The 19,385-nt window shown below is 41.9% G+C and overlaps 2 protein-coding genes across 3 annotated transcripts in view; one reads left to right on the top strand and one right to left on the bottom strand.

Annotated features, from left to right (window-relative positions):
* The window catches only part of LOC115344471 (protein FAM47E-like), a 48,652-nt gene extending 30,501 nt beyond the window's left edge, over positions 1-18,151 (bottom strand). Inside the window, exon 1 of the mRNA XM_030021872.1 lies at positions 18,118-18,151. The gene's annotated coding sequence lies outside the window, so the exon portion shown is untranslated. The remainder of the gene's footprint in view (positions 1-18,117) is intronic.
* On the top strand, positions 1,483-18,841 carry SDAD1 (SDA1 domain containing 1). Of its 2 annotated transcripts, none has more exons than XM_030021737.1 (22): positions 1,483-1,695; positions 1,823-1,927; positions 2,186-2,284; positions 2,435-2,545; positions 3,332-3,403; positions 3,496-3,596; positions 5,011-5,068; positions 5,978-6,052; positions 6,861-6,962; positions 7,441-7,510; positions 8,286-8,389; positions 9,125-9,182; positions 9,771-9,829; positions 10,211-10,287; positions 11,172-11,269; positions 11,696-11,772; positions 12,172-12,304; positions 13,855-13,952; positions 14,431-14,624; positions 15,146-15,230; positions 15,640-15,801; positions 18,148-18,841. In XM_030021737.1, exons 1-22 carry the CDS (start codon positions 1,606-1,608, stop codon positions 18,196-18,198), a joined length of 2,079 nt encoding a protein of 692 aa, XP_029877597.1. In that variant the 5' UTR covers positions 1,483-1,605; the 3' UTR covers positions 18,199-18,841. The 2 variants fall into 2 exon arrangements, with proteins under 2 accessions (XP_029877597.1, XP_029877606.1); XM_030021746.1 differs by having other exon boundaries at positions 1,681-1,743; positions 1,780-1,927.
* The last annotated feature ends 544 nt before the right edge of the window (positions 18,842-19,385 follow it).

The raw sequence follows: 19,385 nt of genomic DNA, 5'->3' as shown, positions 1-19,385 counted from the left end.
AGGCAGGTACAAGCCCTGCTGAATGCTTTCTTCATAAATAGGTAATGTTTTGGGTTTTGTGTTTTTTTTTTTTTTTTTTAAGTTCTTTTCTTATTAGTCTTGGGCTCACTTGAAGAGTTTGTTTCGTCTTTATGTCCTGAAGATCTACTCCAGGCTGCAAGAGCCCTGGGTGTTCCACCTGGAAATTAGAGTATGAGGGCAAACCTACCCTGGCTGCGGACATATCCATTGCCCTGGGGATAGCACGGGGTGCAGTGTATAGACCAGGCTTCACTGTCCTTGTGCATGCTGCTCACGGCTGTGCGAGTCAAAACATTGTGTTGTTTTAAAGTGCTGGAGTGGGGAACCGGTGCTGACGGTGTTCTTTGCTTTGCATGCTTAGGTCTTGGCAGCTTGTCTGTGTTGTGATATAGAGAACGAATTGCTTATTGCTTAATGATTGTCTCTGTAACTTTACATACCAAGGACTGGTGTTTGTCAAGGATTAAGCCTGTCTGAGACTGGTACTTGGGAATGATGAGCAAGAAGGAACCATGAGTGATCATGAAACTTAATTAAATGTTTGATGAATTTATGATCTTGTTAAGAAGGCACAAGTAGAGGCCTTGCTTGAATAGATAGGGCCGGAAAAGATAACAACTCCTGCCTTTGTTCCTGTCCTTGTAGTTAATTTAGCTTAGCACTAACAACCACTGATGTATCAAAATATGTAAAGGACCACACTCCGCAGAATCACCTGAGGAGGGTCAAATAGCAGACAAGTGAGGAAGACTATGGAAGACCACCAGAGGACTCCTGAAGACCACCAGAGACCTTCAATGTGCCTGCGCAAAGAACATTTGCATATGCTAATAGTTTCCCGGAAAACTATTGAATATGTATAACATTTCTCAGGAATCTAGTGAATATGTATGTATAACCTGTACTTAACCTGCACAATTAGACCCGACGGTATGCACAATAGGTGGAACGACACCCCCCCCACCCCGTGCATCCAGCGCTGCCAATAAAGAATACCTACTGAATAATTAATCAAACTATTGTGTTAGTTTCTTTGAATCAATGTGTATTTGTGGCACCTGTCACGAGCAATGTAACTGTTAAGGACCAGATCCAGTTCCTCAGCAGTGTTGCTGCACCGCTGGCAGCACTTAGTGTTTAAAAGATGACTTTTTCCTGCTGAACTAGGATACGCGATCCAGCTAGGGCGAGCGCAGGGTCACTGTGCTGGAGTGACATGACGCGAGCGAGGGGGGGGAAATCAATCGGAAAACTGCAGAGGAGGAGGCTACGTTCACCAAATTTGACTCCTGTTGTGTTTAACTTTGACGGGGTTGCCCAGAGCCTTTGCCGGGAAGGAGGAAGAGATGCCGGCAAGGAGCTGCTTCTCTGGCCGTTTTCCCCTCGGGATGGCGGGAGGAGAGCCGGCGGGTGAGCCGCTGCCGGCAGACCCCAGGGAGCGCCGCGGGGAGGACGTGCCTCTCGCAGAAGTTTGTCCCTTGGCGGCGCCGGTCGGGCCAAGATGGCGGCGCCCAGCTGGTAGCTCACGTGTTCCGGGCAGGAGAGGCGGCGGTTCGCCGGGTCCGGCTCCGACGCGGGGTCGCCATGTCGGGCCGCCAGGGAAACAAGCTGCCCAGCAACCTGCCCCAGCTCCAGAACCTCATCAAGCGGGACCCCACTTCCTACACCGAAGAGGTACGGAGCCGGGGGGGGCCCTTCGGACAGCGGAGATGGGCTGTGCGGGTCCGGGCCGGGGGGGGGGCAGGTGTTGCGCGGCAGCCCCCCGCCGCCGCGCTCACCCCGCGTGTGTTGTTGTGCTCAGTTTCTCCAGCAGTACCACCACTACCAGTCCCATGTGGAGATTTTCACCTTCCAGCCGGACAAACCCAGTAAGGAGCTGGCCGAACTGGTGATGTTCCTGGCGCAGGTAAGCCGCTGTCCTTCTGAAAAATAATTTCGGGGCTGGCTCGCTGCGGCAGCCGCAGAGGCTTTGCCCGGAGCGCGATGGCCGTGGCGGGTCTGGCGCATTGGCCAAGGTTCGTGCAGCGGTTTTGTCCGTTTCCAGGCGTGCGAGGTGTTTCTGTTGGGCGTTTGGTACAACTTTTTAAAAAAGGGTTCTTTCCCAGGGTCGTGAGGTGACCCCGGGTTTCCGCCAGCGAGTTCAGCTGGGTCTGTCTCTACCCAGGTCGCGCACTGCTACCCAGAACACATGGCCAGCTTTCCCCAGCAGCTGAAGGAGCTGCTCTCCTACCACCATACCGTCCTGGATGCCGACCTGCGCATGGTAAGGCCCGCGCTGAAGCGCGGTTGGGGCGGATGGTGTTCTCTACGTGCGAGATCAGAGCTTATGGTTTGCTTTTCAGTTTTCTAATAAAGATGGAGACTGGAGAGTGTGTTGAAATTTTGGTTCCGATTCCCTGTTTTTCTCTTACAGACGTTCTGTAAGGCTTTGATCTTGTTAAGAAACAAGAATCTAATAAATCCAACGAGTTTGCTGGAGCTCTTCTTTCAACTGCTGCGGTGTCATGATAAGCTTCTACGAAAAGTAAGCGGTGCTTACAAAAACAGGTCTTGATTTCCAGTGGGTTTTGACCAAGTTGCCAGAAGTAATGCAGCGCTGGCAGGCAGGTGTTCTCCTTTCTTGGGTGACAAAAATAAGAGAGTTTAAAATAGCTCTGCTTTTTCAGCAATTGACAGTGCCAGAGGCAAGACTCGATCTGTGTGTTTGGTTAGTAATGAAGCTTGCTGCTTGTAATCAGCTTTACCATGCTGTTGCAGGCTGTAGGCCTGTCCCGCGTTTGGAACTGAGCAGATTGGATGTGTCTGCAGGTAAAAACCACAAACACGTTGCTGTGAGAGCAGGCCTTACTGAATTCTTTGTGAGAACTTCTGAGTAAAATACCTAAAACCAAACCAGCTGCTAGTTAAAGCCGTGTCTGGGGTTTTCTGCCATAAAAGTGAAAATACTTGCTTTCTGCCACCAGGATTACTGAACTGGCCATCAGAACATGCCTGAAAGAAGCAGGAGTTTTTTGTTTGTTTGTTTGTTTGTTTTTAAGCAATACTTCGTGCTGTTCATTTTCCTGCCTTACTGTTCTGTAAATTAAGTATGCTTTTCATAAAAATACATAAGAATAAAGCATACATGAGACTTTACAGGATAACTTCTTGTTGTTTTTCCAACTGTAACGTAAAGGAGAAAATAGCTTTCTCAGTGGTGATCAATTTGGTCTCATTTTAGTACTTAGAGACTTTGGGGTAATAGTAACGTATCTGCATTGTTCTCCGCATGACTTGCTTAGGTTACTCCCTATTACCTCTCTGTTTACAGACTTTGTATACTCACATCGTGTCCGACATCAAGAATGTCAATGCTAAACACAAAAACAATAAAGTAAACACAGTAAGTATTTTAGCTTCTAGATATACTTCAATTTACCCTCTTGATATTGCAAAAGACTTCTAATAAAAGATGTTTCCAAACTTCGTTCTTAGACACTGCAGAACTTCATGTACACTATGTTGAGAGACAGCAATCCCACTGCTGCCAAGATATCTCTGGACGTGATGATTGAACTTTACAGAAGGAATATTTGGTAGGTCTGGCAGGCTCGTACTGATTCCCCCTTTATCGTGGGGCAGCCGTCCTGACATCACTCATGGCATGTGGTGCAAAATGTAATGCTGCAGGGCTGTGACTTAAATATATTTATCTTCTTTGTGTTCCAGTGGGGCTGTATGTTGTGGTATGTAATTTAGCTGGGAGGAAATACTGTCTTGCATGAATTTTAGGAGTTATTTAGGTTGAATCTTTGACATTTTAGTTGAAACCAGTATGTAAATCGTATGTATTGCATTCAAAACAGAAGTGGTGTGCAGCTGGCTTTTTTGAGCTTTTGCACATAAAAGTTGCTAATGTTGGCATACAGCTTGTCGTGTACAGTGGAAAGAGGAATTTTGGGTTTGGTATTTTTTTCTTGTTTTTTAAACTCTAAGTTAATTCTAGAAGACTGATCTAATGGGTGCTTTGAATTTTGGCTTTTTTTGTGAAGCTATAATATAGCTCCTACTTTTAGTAGATAGCCTGAAAAATTGTTGCCTAGATAAGTCTTGAAAGGAATAGAAGCGCACCGAGTACTGTCACTTGCTGTCTTGTACCTAACATGTTGCCAAATTCTTCTGTTGTGTTACAAAATGCCAGAGCAGATGTTTCCCAGCACTAGACTGCATGAGAAGACGGTAGTCTGTTCACTACTGCTTGCTGCCTGACTGTAAAAACATGTTAAAGACTTTTAAGCGGTTCGGTTTGTAACTCCTTTGCTCTACTTGATTCTTGCACAGAAATTAACTGTGTAGAGAGATACAAATGCAAAACATGATACCGCTGGTGAGCAGAGTGTTTGCTGCTTATGTATCTCCAGAATAGATTAGATTATTACGAGGGAGAGAAAACAGGGAGTGCTGAAAAATTGTGTTGCTGAAAGGTAAAGACTTCTGCAGTTTTACTAAGTAGGTTTTTAAGTACGTGAGACTTGGTATAAAATAAAATTATTTCCTGCAGCGTTATTTCTTAGAAGTCTTTATTTTTAGAGCATAGTTTATCTCAACTATCCAGTTGATTTCCTAATAAGTTAGAATTCTGCACTGATTTTTTTTTTTTTAATTTTTATTTTTTTAATCCTGGCAGCGGGGTTATTTTCTTTTTATCAGTGGAAAAACTGGTAATCTGTCTTCAGTTATTTTACTGGAGATTCTTTTTTCTGTCCCTTCAGTCACAGCATGAACTAGATGGAATGCAAGTGTGTCTGTTTATTTAGATAAAGCTACTGCTATGTTAGAAGAATAAAAGAAAATGACAGAAGCTTAACTTCTTTGTTTGCAAAACTACTTGAAGTGTTGAGAGACTTGACTCTAATGAATCTTCCTGATTATTAGGAGTCACATTTCATGAGACTTAATTTTCTGAGGATGACTTGAAATTGCCAAACTTAATGTTTTGCTTTGTTCCAGGAATGATGCCAAAACAGTAAATGTCATCACAACTGCCTGCTTTTCCAAAGTGACAAAGGTGAGAACAGAAAGCCCTTGATGAAACCGGATTTTTCCTGTGGATGCAACTTTTTATTTCGGTACTGTAGTTGCTAACAGGCTTCACTGACGATTTGTCTTCTGCTTGTTTTATTTTCAAAATGCCACTTGTGTTGTGGGAGGAGGCGGCATTTGGTTCTTACGTACAGAGCAGCAGAATTGGAAGCTTGTCTTTTAACAAGTGCAGGCTGGTGTGGGGAGGGTACGTATACTTCCCACTGCTGCTCAGAAGAGACTGTCACAGTTATCACCTCCTCGTAACCAGCACCGTAAAGCTCTCATTTGTTAAATGTGAAGAGAGCTGCTATCCTGCCTGGGGCTTGAGTGAATCTTAGGGCTTTTGTCATCTGTGTCAGTTCTGCAGTGCTGGAGGTTTTAAGGACTTGTATTGTGGTTTGAGGTAAGTTCTTACATTATGAAGGTCCAAAAGGTGTTCCATCCAATAAAAAACCAACCAACCAAAACTAACAAAAAACCCCCACCAACAAACCTGTATAAACTAATAGAAGTTTGGAGTTCTGAGCACTGTCTCGGGTATTGGTTGTGCTGGAGTTCCTGATAATGTTGGCATGGAGCAATTAAATTGAAATTGCTTTGCAGAATAATGGAAAGAGAATTTGCATCTTTAAACTTGCTGCAGGCATTGTGGAAGCCCAGCTGCTCTTTGATTCTTTGTGTGCCTCTGACTGTTGAGGATGGGCAGCAAATATTGACTGTGTCTGTAAAACACCTGTGGCTTTTAGTCTGTGATTTGTTTTGCTTTCTGTTCATATCCATGCCTATTAAAAAATTGGGAGAGTCTTCACATGACCTAAGATGTGGATATATGGCTGTTGTAAATATTCTTGTCAGTTTGTCCTCTCTTACATAAACTTTCTTGGCTTTTCAGGTATTAGTTGCTAGTTTGAAGTTCTTTCTTGGGAGAGATGAAGATGAGAAACAAGACAGTGACTCAGAATCTGAGGTGGGTGTTGTGAATAAGTCTTTTCCTCTCCATTCTTCAAACTCTTAATAGGTCTGTCATCCTAGTGACCCTGGCTCCGCCATCTGTCCGCTTCTGTGTTACTTAGTTTTCCATCTTTTTTCCTCTAGATGTTTCTGTGCTTCACAAAAAAGTTTAGTGTTTGACAGCTGGCCCCAACTGATAGCAGGATGCCTTTGCTGTCTGTCTAAAGACTAATGCTAAGAGCTCCTTTGCTTTCCTCTTCTCCTTGTGAAGGATGCAATTCACTTTGAAGACCTAAGCAGGGGCTGGTCAGTCTGGTTCGAGAAGACGTGAATTGCTAGATGTGTATTGTAGAGTTGTGGGAAGAGGATTTCACCTGGTGTATTGGAAGCTGGTTTAATTTTTTAGCTGTCCGTTTTGTCTTCAGTTTTCCCTTTTGTGCTTCACTTCCCCTTTGTGTACAAATGAACGTAACTCAGTTAATTTGGGAAGGCTGATAACCTAGCAGGATTTCAGTCTAGAACTTCCTAGTACAGGATACCAATATTTGTCTGACTGAACAATACTCTCTAATTAACCAGCTGTAAAAACTACTGTGTTGATATGCTGTTAAGTGTTTGTGATCTCCATTGCATGTAGGTATGTGGCTACTTCTATGGAATCAGTATTTTAAATGCTAGTATTTTTGTATGATGAAATTTAGGAAGAGGGACAGTTTTCAAATATAGTGCATGATCCTGAAAAACATTGATACTTTCTATTTCTCTGATTCCCATTTGAAGCTTGATGTCACCTGAGTCTTGTTTTCCTTGCATTCTTTCTCAAGGACGATGTTCCCACAGCCAGAGATCTGATGATGAGGTATGCAACTAACAAGAAAACCACCAAGCGCAAGAAGAAACTGGAAAAAGCAATGAAGGTCCTCAAGGTGAGGAGGGTGGCGTCAGACTTGCCACCATTTTAGCTTAATCCTTCAAGTGCAGAAATGTTGTTGCCCATGTTGACTTAGCTACGTTTTGTCATCTCTTCTAGGTAAAGGTCCTCAAGTGTTCTAGTGTCCGTTGGCCAGGCATATGCCATGTGTGCCTGGAAGTGAGCTGTTCTGAAACAGACTTAGTCTAAGTTGTGCATTAGTTCTGCTCTGGGTACCCTTTGTGCGGTCCCCTGCTTTAAAGTATGTGGTGTCTTGATAAGTAACTTTTTAATGCAGCTCCTGTTGCCTCTTAAGTCAGGTGGCAGAAAACCCTACGCAGCTGAAAAGAGTGATAGTTTACTTGTTAAAATTGAAGCGCCTCTTTTTGAAGAGAAGAATGGCAAATAGCAGCTTTTAACAGCAGCCTGAAACTGAAGCACTTGCAGCTTTTCAATGGAAAGAAAAAGTCTTTCTTACTCTCTTTGCCATGCAGAAGCAGAAGAAAAAGAGCAAACCAGAGGTGTTCAACTTTTCTGCTATTCACTTGATTCATGATCCCCAAGGTAAGCATGCATTGTATTTTGTCTTTTTTCAAGTTATGTGTTAATCCCAGACACTGAAGCTTAGATGCAACTCTGCGAGGAGAATGAAAGTGACGAGTAGATACAAATGTGACAATGTGATACTTGCAGTGTGCTTTATCCTAGAGTTTGTTAGCACTTCAGAAAAGTGAGATCAGTCCTGTTGTGCTTGCTGTAGTGGAACATATGTAGATGGTAACACAAGGAAGGAGCAATATTACATCATCTGCTTCAGGTTGCTACAGATCAGGATGTGGCTCTCTACCTCTTTCTTGTATGTGCACGGGCCATAATTTGGTGAATGGGGATTAGTTTATCTACTATCGCTTCTTCTGCTTACCCCCCCTTCAAAAATGTATTTCTGTTACTAGTCTGATGTCTGATGTTTGTCTAATATCACATGACTTGGTCTTAGTCTGATCTAGTGAACCTCTGGGGTTTTTGTTTTTCAGATGATCCCAAAATGTATCTAAAATCTAGCTTTAAATACTGACCCTGTGCTTATGATGTTGTGGAACTTCTGCGCGTTTTCCTCTCTGCTGAACCTGTGCACAGCTTTAGACCTTCTAGGCTTGTAAGAAGAAAAATAACCCCTTGAGAGAAGTGCTCTGGCCACCTTGAATTTCTTCTGTGCAGGGGCACTGGGGCTTAAAAAAAAACCAAACAAATCAAACTAACTGCCTTTTTTAAACTAATCCCAGCTGAGTTCTGCATTGTGCTCTTAAGTCTACCACAAATCTGTTATTGCATCTTCTAGACTTTGCAGAGAAACTGCTGAAGCAGCTGGAGAACTGTAAGGAGCGATTTGAAGTGAAGATGATGCTCATGGACCTAATATCTAGGCTAGTTGGAATACATGAGGTACATACTCTGATAATTTTCTAATGGTCTGGTGGTAGCAAGACTGGTTTGGGTGGTGGCATGCTCTGGCCTTGTGCCTCTGGAAGATGAGGTTTAATTTTCCTCTACATAGAAAAGTGCAGATGTATGGTCAGGTAGTTGCCAGTTGGCCTTGTGGCATGGCACAATGGCATAGACTTGTGTGGTATTAATGGAGCTCTGCTAGAGAAAACTGTTGGTCTGCAACAGCTGAGCTGTATCTAACAAATAGAGGAGAACATGTCTTTTTCAAGACCTGCGTGCTCCTGGGAGGTTCTTCAAAGGAGAAAGGCTTTTCAAAGGAGTCCAGCAATTGCTCATTGACAGCACTTTCTGAGGTACAGCCAAAGTGTGATCCAAACTACTGGAGTCTATTTCTGTTTTGGGAGGTAAGATTGTGTCCCCAAGGCAAAGGGAAGCAGCACATTGTAGGATGATGCAGCAGAGTGCCCTAATTTGAATTCTGTGCAGTCTGACAAGAACCACTCTGGATTTCACAGAGTTTGGGATTGAGCCTTGTATATCCTTTGTACAAATCATTTCCTCGTCTCCACATATATCAAACTCAAAGCAGGAGAATGCGTCGTGCAGTAAAATCCAAGGCATTTGGAGAGCACGCTGTATAGAATTGTTGATGGTTTTACAGCGTATCTGCGTATGAAGGTGATCTCAAGTTAAAAGACAAGAAGCTAATCTGTTACCACTTCCTTCTTGCAGCTTTTTGTTTTTAATTTCTACCCCTTTGTTCAGAGATTCCTACAGCCCCATCAGAGAGGTAAGTAGCTACTAGTAGGTAACACTGCTGGTCTGTCGTGTCACACGTACAGTCAGTTCTTTGAAGTGGTGCTGTAAATGAGTAAGTAGCAGTAGCTTAGCAGGTAGTAGGAAATAAGAGTAGTCCAGAGAGTGTGTATGAAGGAAGTAAAAGGCCCTGACTTCCAGAAGTGCAAAGCGCTTTGGACTTTTATGGAAGCTGTGTGCGCTCAGTGCTCCTTAGCTGAGCATTTGAGGAACTCTAGCAATGGAATAAGCAAATCTCCTGAGCCCCTAGTTATTTGCAAATCCTGACTAGTTGAGCAAAGCATGACTGCCTTTTGCTGCTTTGTTTTACTGGTGTTTCACTTTAGTTCTAGAGCATTTCTTTTTGTCTTAGCTGGCTATTAAGGGCCTGCACTGCTGCTGGGGTGGAGACCAGGTGAGTTCCTAATGCTTGGTGGGAGAGGAGAAATAGTTGTCCCAAATAACCTCAGACTGAAATGGTTTTGAGACTTAGACTGAGCTGTTTTGGTGGATGCGTTTATTGGCTAGAGTAAGCTGCAGCAATACACTTTGGCATCTTCTTCCCACTTTTCTTTTCTTCCAGAAGTGACAAAGATTCTTCTGTTTGCTGCACAGGCTTCACATCAGCTGGTACCACCTGAGGTCAGTACCCACCTATATCCGGTGATGTTAAAAACAGACAGCAGGCCAGCATGGAAATACAACGGAGTGCTTTCATGGGGAGGGGGAAAAGGGAATCTGGTCAAACCCTTTGTCTTTATAAGCTTATGGTAATTTTGGCTACTTCTGCAACTTCCAAGGGATTGTTTTGTATAAAGGGTATGAAAAAAAACCCAACTATGTCTGATGCCTTCATTTCTGCAAGAGAATTTGTGTCTAGAAAATATTTGCAGGCTGTAGTGACAAGTCCTGAGCTCTATCTTTTTGTGAAAAGGGCTCTGTTGTCTGTTAATAACGTGTAATCATTTTTACCATTTTATTAAGTATGCATTAAGTTTATATAACCTTTTTTCTTATTTTCAGATTATCCAGTCAGTGTTAATGACCATTGCCAACAACTTTGTCACTGACAAGAATTCTGGGGAGGTCATGACTGTGGGGTGGGTAAAGAATCTTACAAAAACTGCAAAACTCTCTCAATGTGGACAAATATTTTTCTTTTTTAAACCACCTGCAGCTTAGTCCTGTCATTCATACTATGCTTTTAAGAACCTGCTTGAATAAAAACAAGTTAGGACAGTATCTCAGCATAAACTTTCCTTATCTAGCAGCATAGTTCAGGACTCTTAACTTAAATGTTTTGTGGATGAAGTTTCACTACTGACAACAAATTTAAATGTTGCTTTTAGTGACTGTAATGTACTTTCTTTGACTAGTCAGGAGAGGTATGTGTGAAAGCTCTGGTGTAAGTGCAGTAGAGAATAATCAGTAAATGTAGGAGAGAGGTGAACTGTCCTTGAAACACTCAACAGGGGCAGACTATTGTGTGTAGTAGACACGCTGTGAATATTTTGTGAGCTATTCCTTTTCCTCTTGGCATGGTTTTAATCCATGTATTTAGCATACTAAGTGTGTGCATGAAGGTGGTTTAGAAGGGAACTTGTGTGAGCCCGCGGACTTCTGTTATCCTGTCCCTAGCCTGCTCATTGTTGCCTCCAGAACTGTTTCTTGATTTTTTTTTTAAATTTTTTTTTCTTGGCCTGGTGATTGACTTCTTTTCCTGTCTGCCTGGACCCAGACTTCAGTTGCAGACTCCTGAGGCCTAGGATCAGACAAAATAATGGCTGGAGAGTAGAATATGGGCCAAAGATTTTGGAGGGGTTTGGAGAACCATGGCACGGAGAGCTCCTTGTGATGTTGTCCTCTGTTACATTAAATGTTGTATAAGGTTCTTCAAATTCCAGGTAATTAAGTCTATTACTGGGCCAGTGGGAGTGCCTCTCAACTGTGGTGTTCAGAATATAATTCACTTCCAATTTTTTAGAATCAATGCAATAAAAGAAATCACTGCAAGATGTCCATTAGCCATGACTGAAGATCTGCTCCAAGACCTCGTTCAGTACAAGAGTCATAAAAATAAAAGTAAGTGTATTACATGGATATGACTTCTAAATGTTTATTCTCCTCTATCATCTGGTCCTCCATTGTTACAGCCTTCACAATAGTGATGTCTTAATTGTTTTTTATGTGAGCTGAGAGGTATCATTTTCAGTATGTGTGTTGCATTTCTCTGTATTTGAAGTGTATATACATAGGAGACAAAACCGTCAAGGGTAGTTAGGGCAGGGGAACTAATTGACAAAACTGAAAAAGGGAAACTGCTTGCTAATAAAGATTTAGCCCTAAGGAAGAGCTGGATCCTGCATTGGAGAAACCAGAGGGAGCTATAACTTCAGAAAAAGGCATGAGCAGGCTGTAAATACTGACTATCTGGGTGGGCTTTCATTTTGCTCGGAATTATGCTTTTCTGTACTTATTCCTGACTCTCCTTTTTATTTTTCTGGGTAGATGTGATGATGGCTGCAAGAACTTTGATACACCTTTTCCGTTCTCTGAATCCAGAGATGCTGCAGAAGAAATTCAGGGCAAGTGTGATTTAATGTGCACTGCATTCACCATAAACATAGGCTCATGTGCTCAAAAATAATGAGAACTGATCTTGTAGCCTCTTGAGAATGAGGTGGAATCATGTCTGCGTTCTTCCCCTGCCTGCTCCCTTGCTGCCTTTTGATGTGGTGCGCTCTGATTTCAAGATTTCCTTAGTTCAAATTTATCAAACTCATTGACAGAAGGATCGTGCTACAGAAGCCTGACTATATTCCTAGAGCTTGTTCAACTTTTTAGTAATTCAAGATTTCTTCTTGTTTTATCAGGCAGAATTTATCTATCTTTCCCACCCACACTCTCCTCTCCCCAAAATTTTTTCATGGATTTGTGGGCATTGAAATAGCAGCCTGCTTAACGTGTATTTTGTTAACTTACAGGGTAAGCCTACTGAGGCCTCGTCGGAAGCCAGGATTCATGAATATGGAGAACTGGATGCCAAAGATTATATTCCAGGAGCGGAAGTATTGGATGTCGAGAGTCAAAAGGAAAAGGGAGGAACCCAAGAGGAAGGTTGGCCTTTTTTTTTTTTATTTTACCACTTGTATTTTGAGCATCGTTGTCACTAAGATTTTATTTGGACGTGAAGCTTGCTGTTTGCACGTTTCATTTGCTGCTGTCACGTGCTGCATGGCTTGCACATGTCTGTATTTGTCCATTAAGAAGCACTGATACTATCTCTGAGTAAGTGCAATTTATCTAGTGAAGTTTGTTACTGTATGTTGCTTTGTATGATAGACACTGAGGGATGAAAAAGCAGAAGGACAGACATTGTATGGCTATGAAACTTGAAGTGTTCAGATATTACTAGAGAAAAGTTTTTGTTGCGTATTATAAAACACTGAAATAGTACTTTGAAATAGTATTTGGCTTCTGTAATTCACTTCCTGTGTAAATGCTCCCCACAACCTGGAACTCCTGCCTGAATCACGAAAAAAAAAAGATGGGGAGGGACTTGAAAATCAAGCCAGAAGAGTTTGGCAAATCAAGCCTGAGGGCATTGGAGGTATAGCAGTGGAGGTGTTCATTCCTCCAGTACAGCCTGATGCGTCATGTTTCTTATGCATGTGAATGCAGCGATTAGTGTAACAATCTGCTTTGGCTTCTGAAGCTGATAACTTTAGCACATGAGTCAGTTTGAACAACAGTGAAGAGCAGCAATGCATATACGGTAGAGAGTAACTTAGGTATAAATTGCATTGCATTGCTTCCCTCCTTGGCTTAGATGGCAGGGAGTGGGGTACACCATTACTGAACAGTGTGATAAGGATTGCCACCTGTATTCAGAGACTATTCCAAATGCACTTTGTTTTGAGGATCTCTAACTTCAGATGAGAGTTAAGCTTTGCAAAGCATAGCATTATGGTACAGCTGGCTGAGACACTGACTTGTTGCAAACTGCTTTGGGTATTTTCTGTGCTTGGCTTGGTTTGGAGTGAATGAGGTGTACATAAATGCCTTTTCTGTAAAGGCTCAGGTCACTGTTGTTCCAGGTTTGTTGAAAGCTCATAATAAATAAATGTATTAAGGTAGCTGCAGCTCACCGTAATGACAAAATACACCAGCTGTTTTCAGCGGTCTGTTGGAGGGGGGTGTGCGTGTGTTTTCCAAGACCTCACACTGCCATATGCAGTTATCACTACAAAAATTGGTGTCTGTAACTGAATGTGCATGTGATGTGGGCATACTAAAAAATCCAAGCTGAGGTTTTTTGCATGGGTCTGAATCAGTTGCAAGCCAGATGGAATTTGGTAGTTGAACTTGCCAGTGGGAAAGCATGGGAGCTGCTGGTCTGTTCAACTGTGGATGTCTTCTAAAAATCATTACAAATAGCGATCAGACGTATGAAGTATCTTAAGTCTTTGTAATGTCTATGTAGTTCTAAGGCTGGGATGCTGAGACCCTACAGCTTGCCTGTTTGGTAAGCATGTCCCCGGCATAAATGCAGTTAGATAGGTAATGAAAGGCAGTGAGAGCTTGTAATCCAATCTTAAATTATTTAAAACTGAAGCACTTAAGCTGAATCTGTATTAACAGCTCTGTGCTTTTCTTCTCCTGAGCAGATGGATGGGAAAGTGCTAGTCTGAGCGAGGAAGAAGATAATGAAGATGGAGAATGGATTGATGTGCATCACTCCTCAGATGAGGAGCAGCAAGAAGTAGTGAGTTCCAAGTGTCTTCTACCCCAAATACAAATCAGTTTTGTTAATAGCAGACCAGATTCTCTTGCTCTGTACCTTCATGCGTTTGCTCATAAATTAACTATACAGGGCTGAGAAGTAAATTGACCAGAATCAATGAGGTTGAAGTACTACTTGTGCTGAAATATGTGTGTTGTTAGGGTGAGGAGCAGAGATGGGGGATTTCTGTCCCAGTGCTAAATTCCTTCAAAGGAATTTCTTCAAAATAAATGGTGTTTACAGGAGTGCTTTTATTCACTCCGAAATATGGAGTAGATGTGCTTCTTTATTCTCATACTACATGTTAGATATAAGACTATGAAAATCCTAACAGCTGGTTGTAGCCTTTCCCAACAATATCGCCCCTACGTTGGTATTTGGGAGGCAAGGGTCACGGATTGCAGCATAGAAATGGTTTGCAAAGCTCTAGATGATTCTTCTTTTGTACTTTCTTCAAAAGGCAGAGAAGGTGAAAAGCATGCCCATAGAGGAACGAAAAGCCAAAGCTGCAGCAGTCAGTACAAGCAGGCTGCTAACTCAAGAAGACTTCCACAAAATACGTCTTGCCCAGCTTTCCAAAGAACTTAATTCTGCACCTGGCAAAGCTGCAAAGAGGAAAAATATTGAAATAGATGAGGAGGAGGATGAGGGCAGGTAGGATATGGACTATTAATGCGTGCTTTCTCTTCCCTATAATTTGTTGATACAGCTTTTAATGGCGGCAGGGCACAGAGCTCTGTTGTTGTTCAGTGTCCTCTGGTGACAGGTGGCAAACAGCCACGCAGCCTAGAATGGATCCTGGCCCAGGGGATTTGTTTATACCTGGGAGAAAAGACAAGAGGGGATGACGGAAATTGAGACTGTTTTTCTTGTTCAGACCAATAGGCATGTGGGTTTTTTTTGTAGCAGTAGTTGCATGGTTATATCTCCAGAGTTCCTTAAACTTTGTGGATAAAGCAGGACTTGAAAAACAGTATTGAGAGACTTTTGTAAGGGTTGTCCCAAGCATGAGGATTAGCCTGACAGAGAGAACAAGAAGCGCTTGTGTGAAAGTTTATAGGAAGACAATGGCCTAAGAGATGGGTGAGAGACAACAGGTCAAGAGGGCATATTGTTTTTCTTGCCAGATGAAGTTTTGTGTATGATGGCCTTTTGTTGGATTTTTGTGTGTGTAGGGGAGAGTTGCTTTCACTCAGAGATATTGAACATCTGCATAAGAAGCCTAAATCAGACAAGGAGACCAGGCTGGCAACTGCAATGGTGAGGAATGGGGCTATTTCATATCCTCTGTTTTTCTAGATTTGGGTTTGGGGTTGTTTTTGTCTCCTGCGCAAGGAGGAGGTGGTGGGGTTGCATCTGTAAGATGGGTGCCCAGCTACCATCTGTGTTTTGAGAAATGTTTTGTATAGTTTTTTGCTGTTGCATCTCGGCTGTAACAAATAAACAGCCTCTTGCTGGTCACAGGTGACGATGATAATAGACACACCCAGTTTTCACTGTGACTTAAGAAATACAGCCAGCATGGAAGAATGCATGTAGCATACATAGAAAGTCATCCTGAACCTGGATTTATTGTTACTGCCACAGAACCTGTCACCTTCAGCAGCTGATGTTAACTGTAGGGAAAGGAAAATGACGCCCTATTGTTATATTACATTGTCTCTTCTAGGCTGGAAAAACAGACAGAAAAGAATTTGTGAAAAAGAAAACAAGAATTAACCCATTTGCCAGCTCTTCGAACAAAGAAAAGAAAAAGCACAAGAACTTCATGATGATGAGATATAGCCATAGTGTCCGGACAAAAAATAAGCGTTCTTTCAGGGAAAAACAGGTAATATTTAGTGTTGAAAATAGATGGGGCAGTCTGAGCAGTAGAGATATAATGCACGTGAAGTGCTGTCTATCCTGTGCCCTAAGTTGTTGCTGTTCACTTTGATGATTTAGTAGCTGGAAAGGCCTGTGGGCTAGGTGGCTTCCCTTGAATCCTACCCCAGAGGAGGTATATCAGAGATCGTGGTGGTGAAGAATGCTTTTGTTGGTCTCTTTAATATGCATCAAGGACCAAGCCCTGTTGCAAAGTCATGTGTAGGTTAGGAAGGCAATGATTATGTGGTTTGTTTTCCTTTATATAAATTAAACATCATATTAGGATTCTGCCTATAATCCTGTGATAGAAGAAGTGTTTCCCTGATATGGAGGAGCTGTTTTTCACAACAAGCTCTTAGTGTGTTTCTTCACTCCCCATATTTTTTCTTTGACCTTTCTCCTGTTACTGTCGTATTATGGACTTGTCTGTCCTGGCCTTGAGGTCATCTAATAGCTTGTCACAAATGTACTTAAAGCACAGACATAAATGCTATTTATTAGCTATTTGAAACTGTTTAGGAAAAAAAAAAATTGCTTCAGTTTAGCCTGTGACAGTAGTTTCACAATATGCTGCTCTCAGCGGTGAAGCCCCTGCCTTCTGCGCTTCCTCAGCTATAAGCTTGGCCACAGCCCTCATGGAAGGGTATACAAGCTACAAACATGTATTTGGCAGTCCAGTTACTGTGTGTTCCTGCAGGGGGCTGTGCCAAGGGTAGCTGAAGGGATATCTAAAAGGCAAGGCAGAAGATTCAGGGCATGACTTAGTTCCTGAAGGCATTGGGTAGGGAGCCAATGTGGCTCCGCAGGTGACTGGGGTTAGATGAGCTGGCAAGAATGGAGTGTGGACAGGGAGCCCCCCTGCTCCTGTGATGCACCTCAGCTGGGGATAATGACTGAGCTGTGCGTGGCAGCTGTTGCCAGAGCATTGGTGTAGGCATATTGGTTTGCCCTGCTGTATTTCACCTTGGCAGGGTAGGTCTGTGCTAACAACAAAAATCTGCCTTAAAACCCTTTTATCTAACCTGGCAGATGGCCAGTCTAAGGTTTTACAGGGTGTTATAAAATTGAACCCCTTTGAACATGTTCCAAGAAAAACTTTTAGAATAATCCAACTATGCAGGGGTCTTGTTTTTGTGTGGTGTAAACTTTCGTGTTTTCTTGCTAGGTTCTGTCTTGTGCTAGAGTGCACTCGCATGCTTCTTTTACAAACCCTCCTTTGTGAGTTGCTTCCAGGATCATATCATTAGTATAATGTATATTTGTCTGTGATTTGTTGCCTTAAAAGCAGCAAGACTGAAACTGTTTATAGACTCAATAGAGAGAACATGTCTTAAGTGTTTCTGTTAAATAGGAAGACTTGGACTTAACATCCTCTGTAGTCTTTTTACTTGCTATCATTCTGCCTCACACGAAATAAGGCTGACCACATCAACCCAGCTCTCAAAACACACAAAAAATGTTGCAAACAAACAGTCCAGGCACTTCTAGGAAACTGCTGTTTACAATGATACCTATACTTGGCTCACTTTTTAGAAAAAGCTGTCTTGAACAGTTTCAGTCTTTACTCCCGATTAATGTTTCAAGTTTAAATGTACCAGCTAAAAAGTGAAAGAAGAATTTTTTTCATACATTTTTCACTAAAGTTAGGCCACAGCATCAGTTCTGTTGACCATCATTTGGAAATAACTGCTAAAAATGGGTTCGAGTACTGTAGTTGGAGGATACTCTGTTCTGCTGCCCTCTTTGGTGGTAGAATAAAAATGGACTTGTCTATAGTCCAGAACTAGATCCCCTTACCAACTAAAACATGCCTGAAATACACAACAAAATCTCTTTAGAGTGATATGGCACTTGTAAAAATTCCATCATCCTTCCTTCCCCCCTTGAAAAGAAGCTTTGTAATACTCTTTCAAAAAATGCCATTTAATCCTACGTACCTCAAAGCTGGACTGAAGTTTTTTCTTCATCTCTTCTAATTGAATAGGAGTCAGTTGAAGAACAGTTTATGTTACTCTAATCTTTTTAATTATATAGGACTTGCTAATGATATACTGAAACATTTAGATTTTTTTTTTGAAGCCCAGCTCTTTCTTTAATTGTACTATCGAGTTTAGCTAAATAACCACAGCATTTCTGCCACTGTAGTCATTAGCATTTGCCAGTTACTGCTCCCAGTTTTAGCTGAAGAGCTGCTGTTAGTGGTTTTCTCTGAGGTTGAAGAAATTGAAGGGGGTTGTTAATGTGATAATGTTGTTGTCTCTTTAATTAATATTTTTCTTACCTGAATATTGCACTCTTGTTTCATACTTAGCTGGCTCTTCGAGATGCACTTCTGAAAAAGAGAAGACGGCTGCTGAAATAACGAAACAGTAATGGAAAGAAATGATCACCCTTGAAGAAATAGCCCTAGAAATGTTTATTTCCACCCACCACCACCCTGAAGGAAAACAGGGACTGAAATGCCTTATGGATTTATCTCTATTCTGTTCAGAATTACACATTGAACACTTCCAAGCTGTTGGATATTGCATCTATAGGACAGACAGAAGAGGCCTTAATCCTTGTAGGATTTCGATTTCTTATTTTTTTTTAAACATTCTAGGGTAGCAGGCAATTATCTTTTATTGAATATAACTTACAGCTGGTTTTGTATGTGTAAGTTTTAAAACATAAAACCTTATTGTAAAAATATTTTACTTGAAGCAATTCCAGAATAGGTAATTGGAAAGAAAAAGAATATTCCAGCTCAGGCTATAAAGTATGTGTATATAACGTCTGTGCCTGTCTTACGGATGCGTTTTTACAGACCGAGTAAGCCATTTCCTAAGTGGCTGTTTTCTACCTGTTTAATAATAATAAAACCAAATCCTTGCAATACAGATAAGTTCAAGTGAACAGTTAGGGGGAATAACAGTTTCATTATAGTTTATGAAGAAAACAAGAATAAAATTAATATATGGGAGATGGTTTTCATGTTGCAATTTAAATAGAAAGATAGTATCGCACGCAGGAGAACTAAGCAATCTTATTTTCTATATCAATGCGTCTTGTGGTGGGACTTGCTGGTGTCTGGTTTGTGAAGTATATATGAGAATAACATGCATCTGTGGCTTCCTTACTTCAAAGGTTGAACTTTTGCTTCAGCCTTGACCTCTGTTGGGCCCATTAACGGGTTCTTGGGGCCCATTAACGGGTTCTTTGGGCCCATTAACGGGTTCTTTGGGCCCATTAACGGGTTCTTTGGGCCCATTAATGGGTTCTTTGGGCCCATTAACGGGTTCTTTGTTCCTTACCCAGCTGTCTGTTTTAATGGAAACATGAGGGAGCTATTCATACCACCCTTTGTCAAATTTTGTTTGAAAGGGATTTTCTGGTGGGGCAGAAACAGTTGCCACATGCACAGTACAATGGAAAAGCTGTTGGTGGGGTGTTTTTTCCTTTCTTCTTAGGAAACCAGCTTAATGTTTATATCCTACATGGGAATTCACTCAGCTTAGGTATGTTTGTTATGTTGAATACACAATTGTATTCACTTTAATTATGATTATT

This window comes from Aquila chrysaetos, chromosome 1 (assembly GCF_900496995.4).
Source record: "Aquila chrysaetos chrysaetos chromosome 1, bAquChr1.4, whole genome shotgun sequence".
In the NCBI taxonomy this organism is placed as follows: Eukaryota; Metazoa; Chordata; class Aves; order Accipitriformes; family Accipitridae; genus Aquila; species Aquila chrysaetos.
This window is presented reverse-complemented; position numbering and strand designations above follow the sequence as displayed.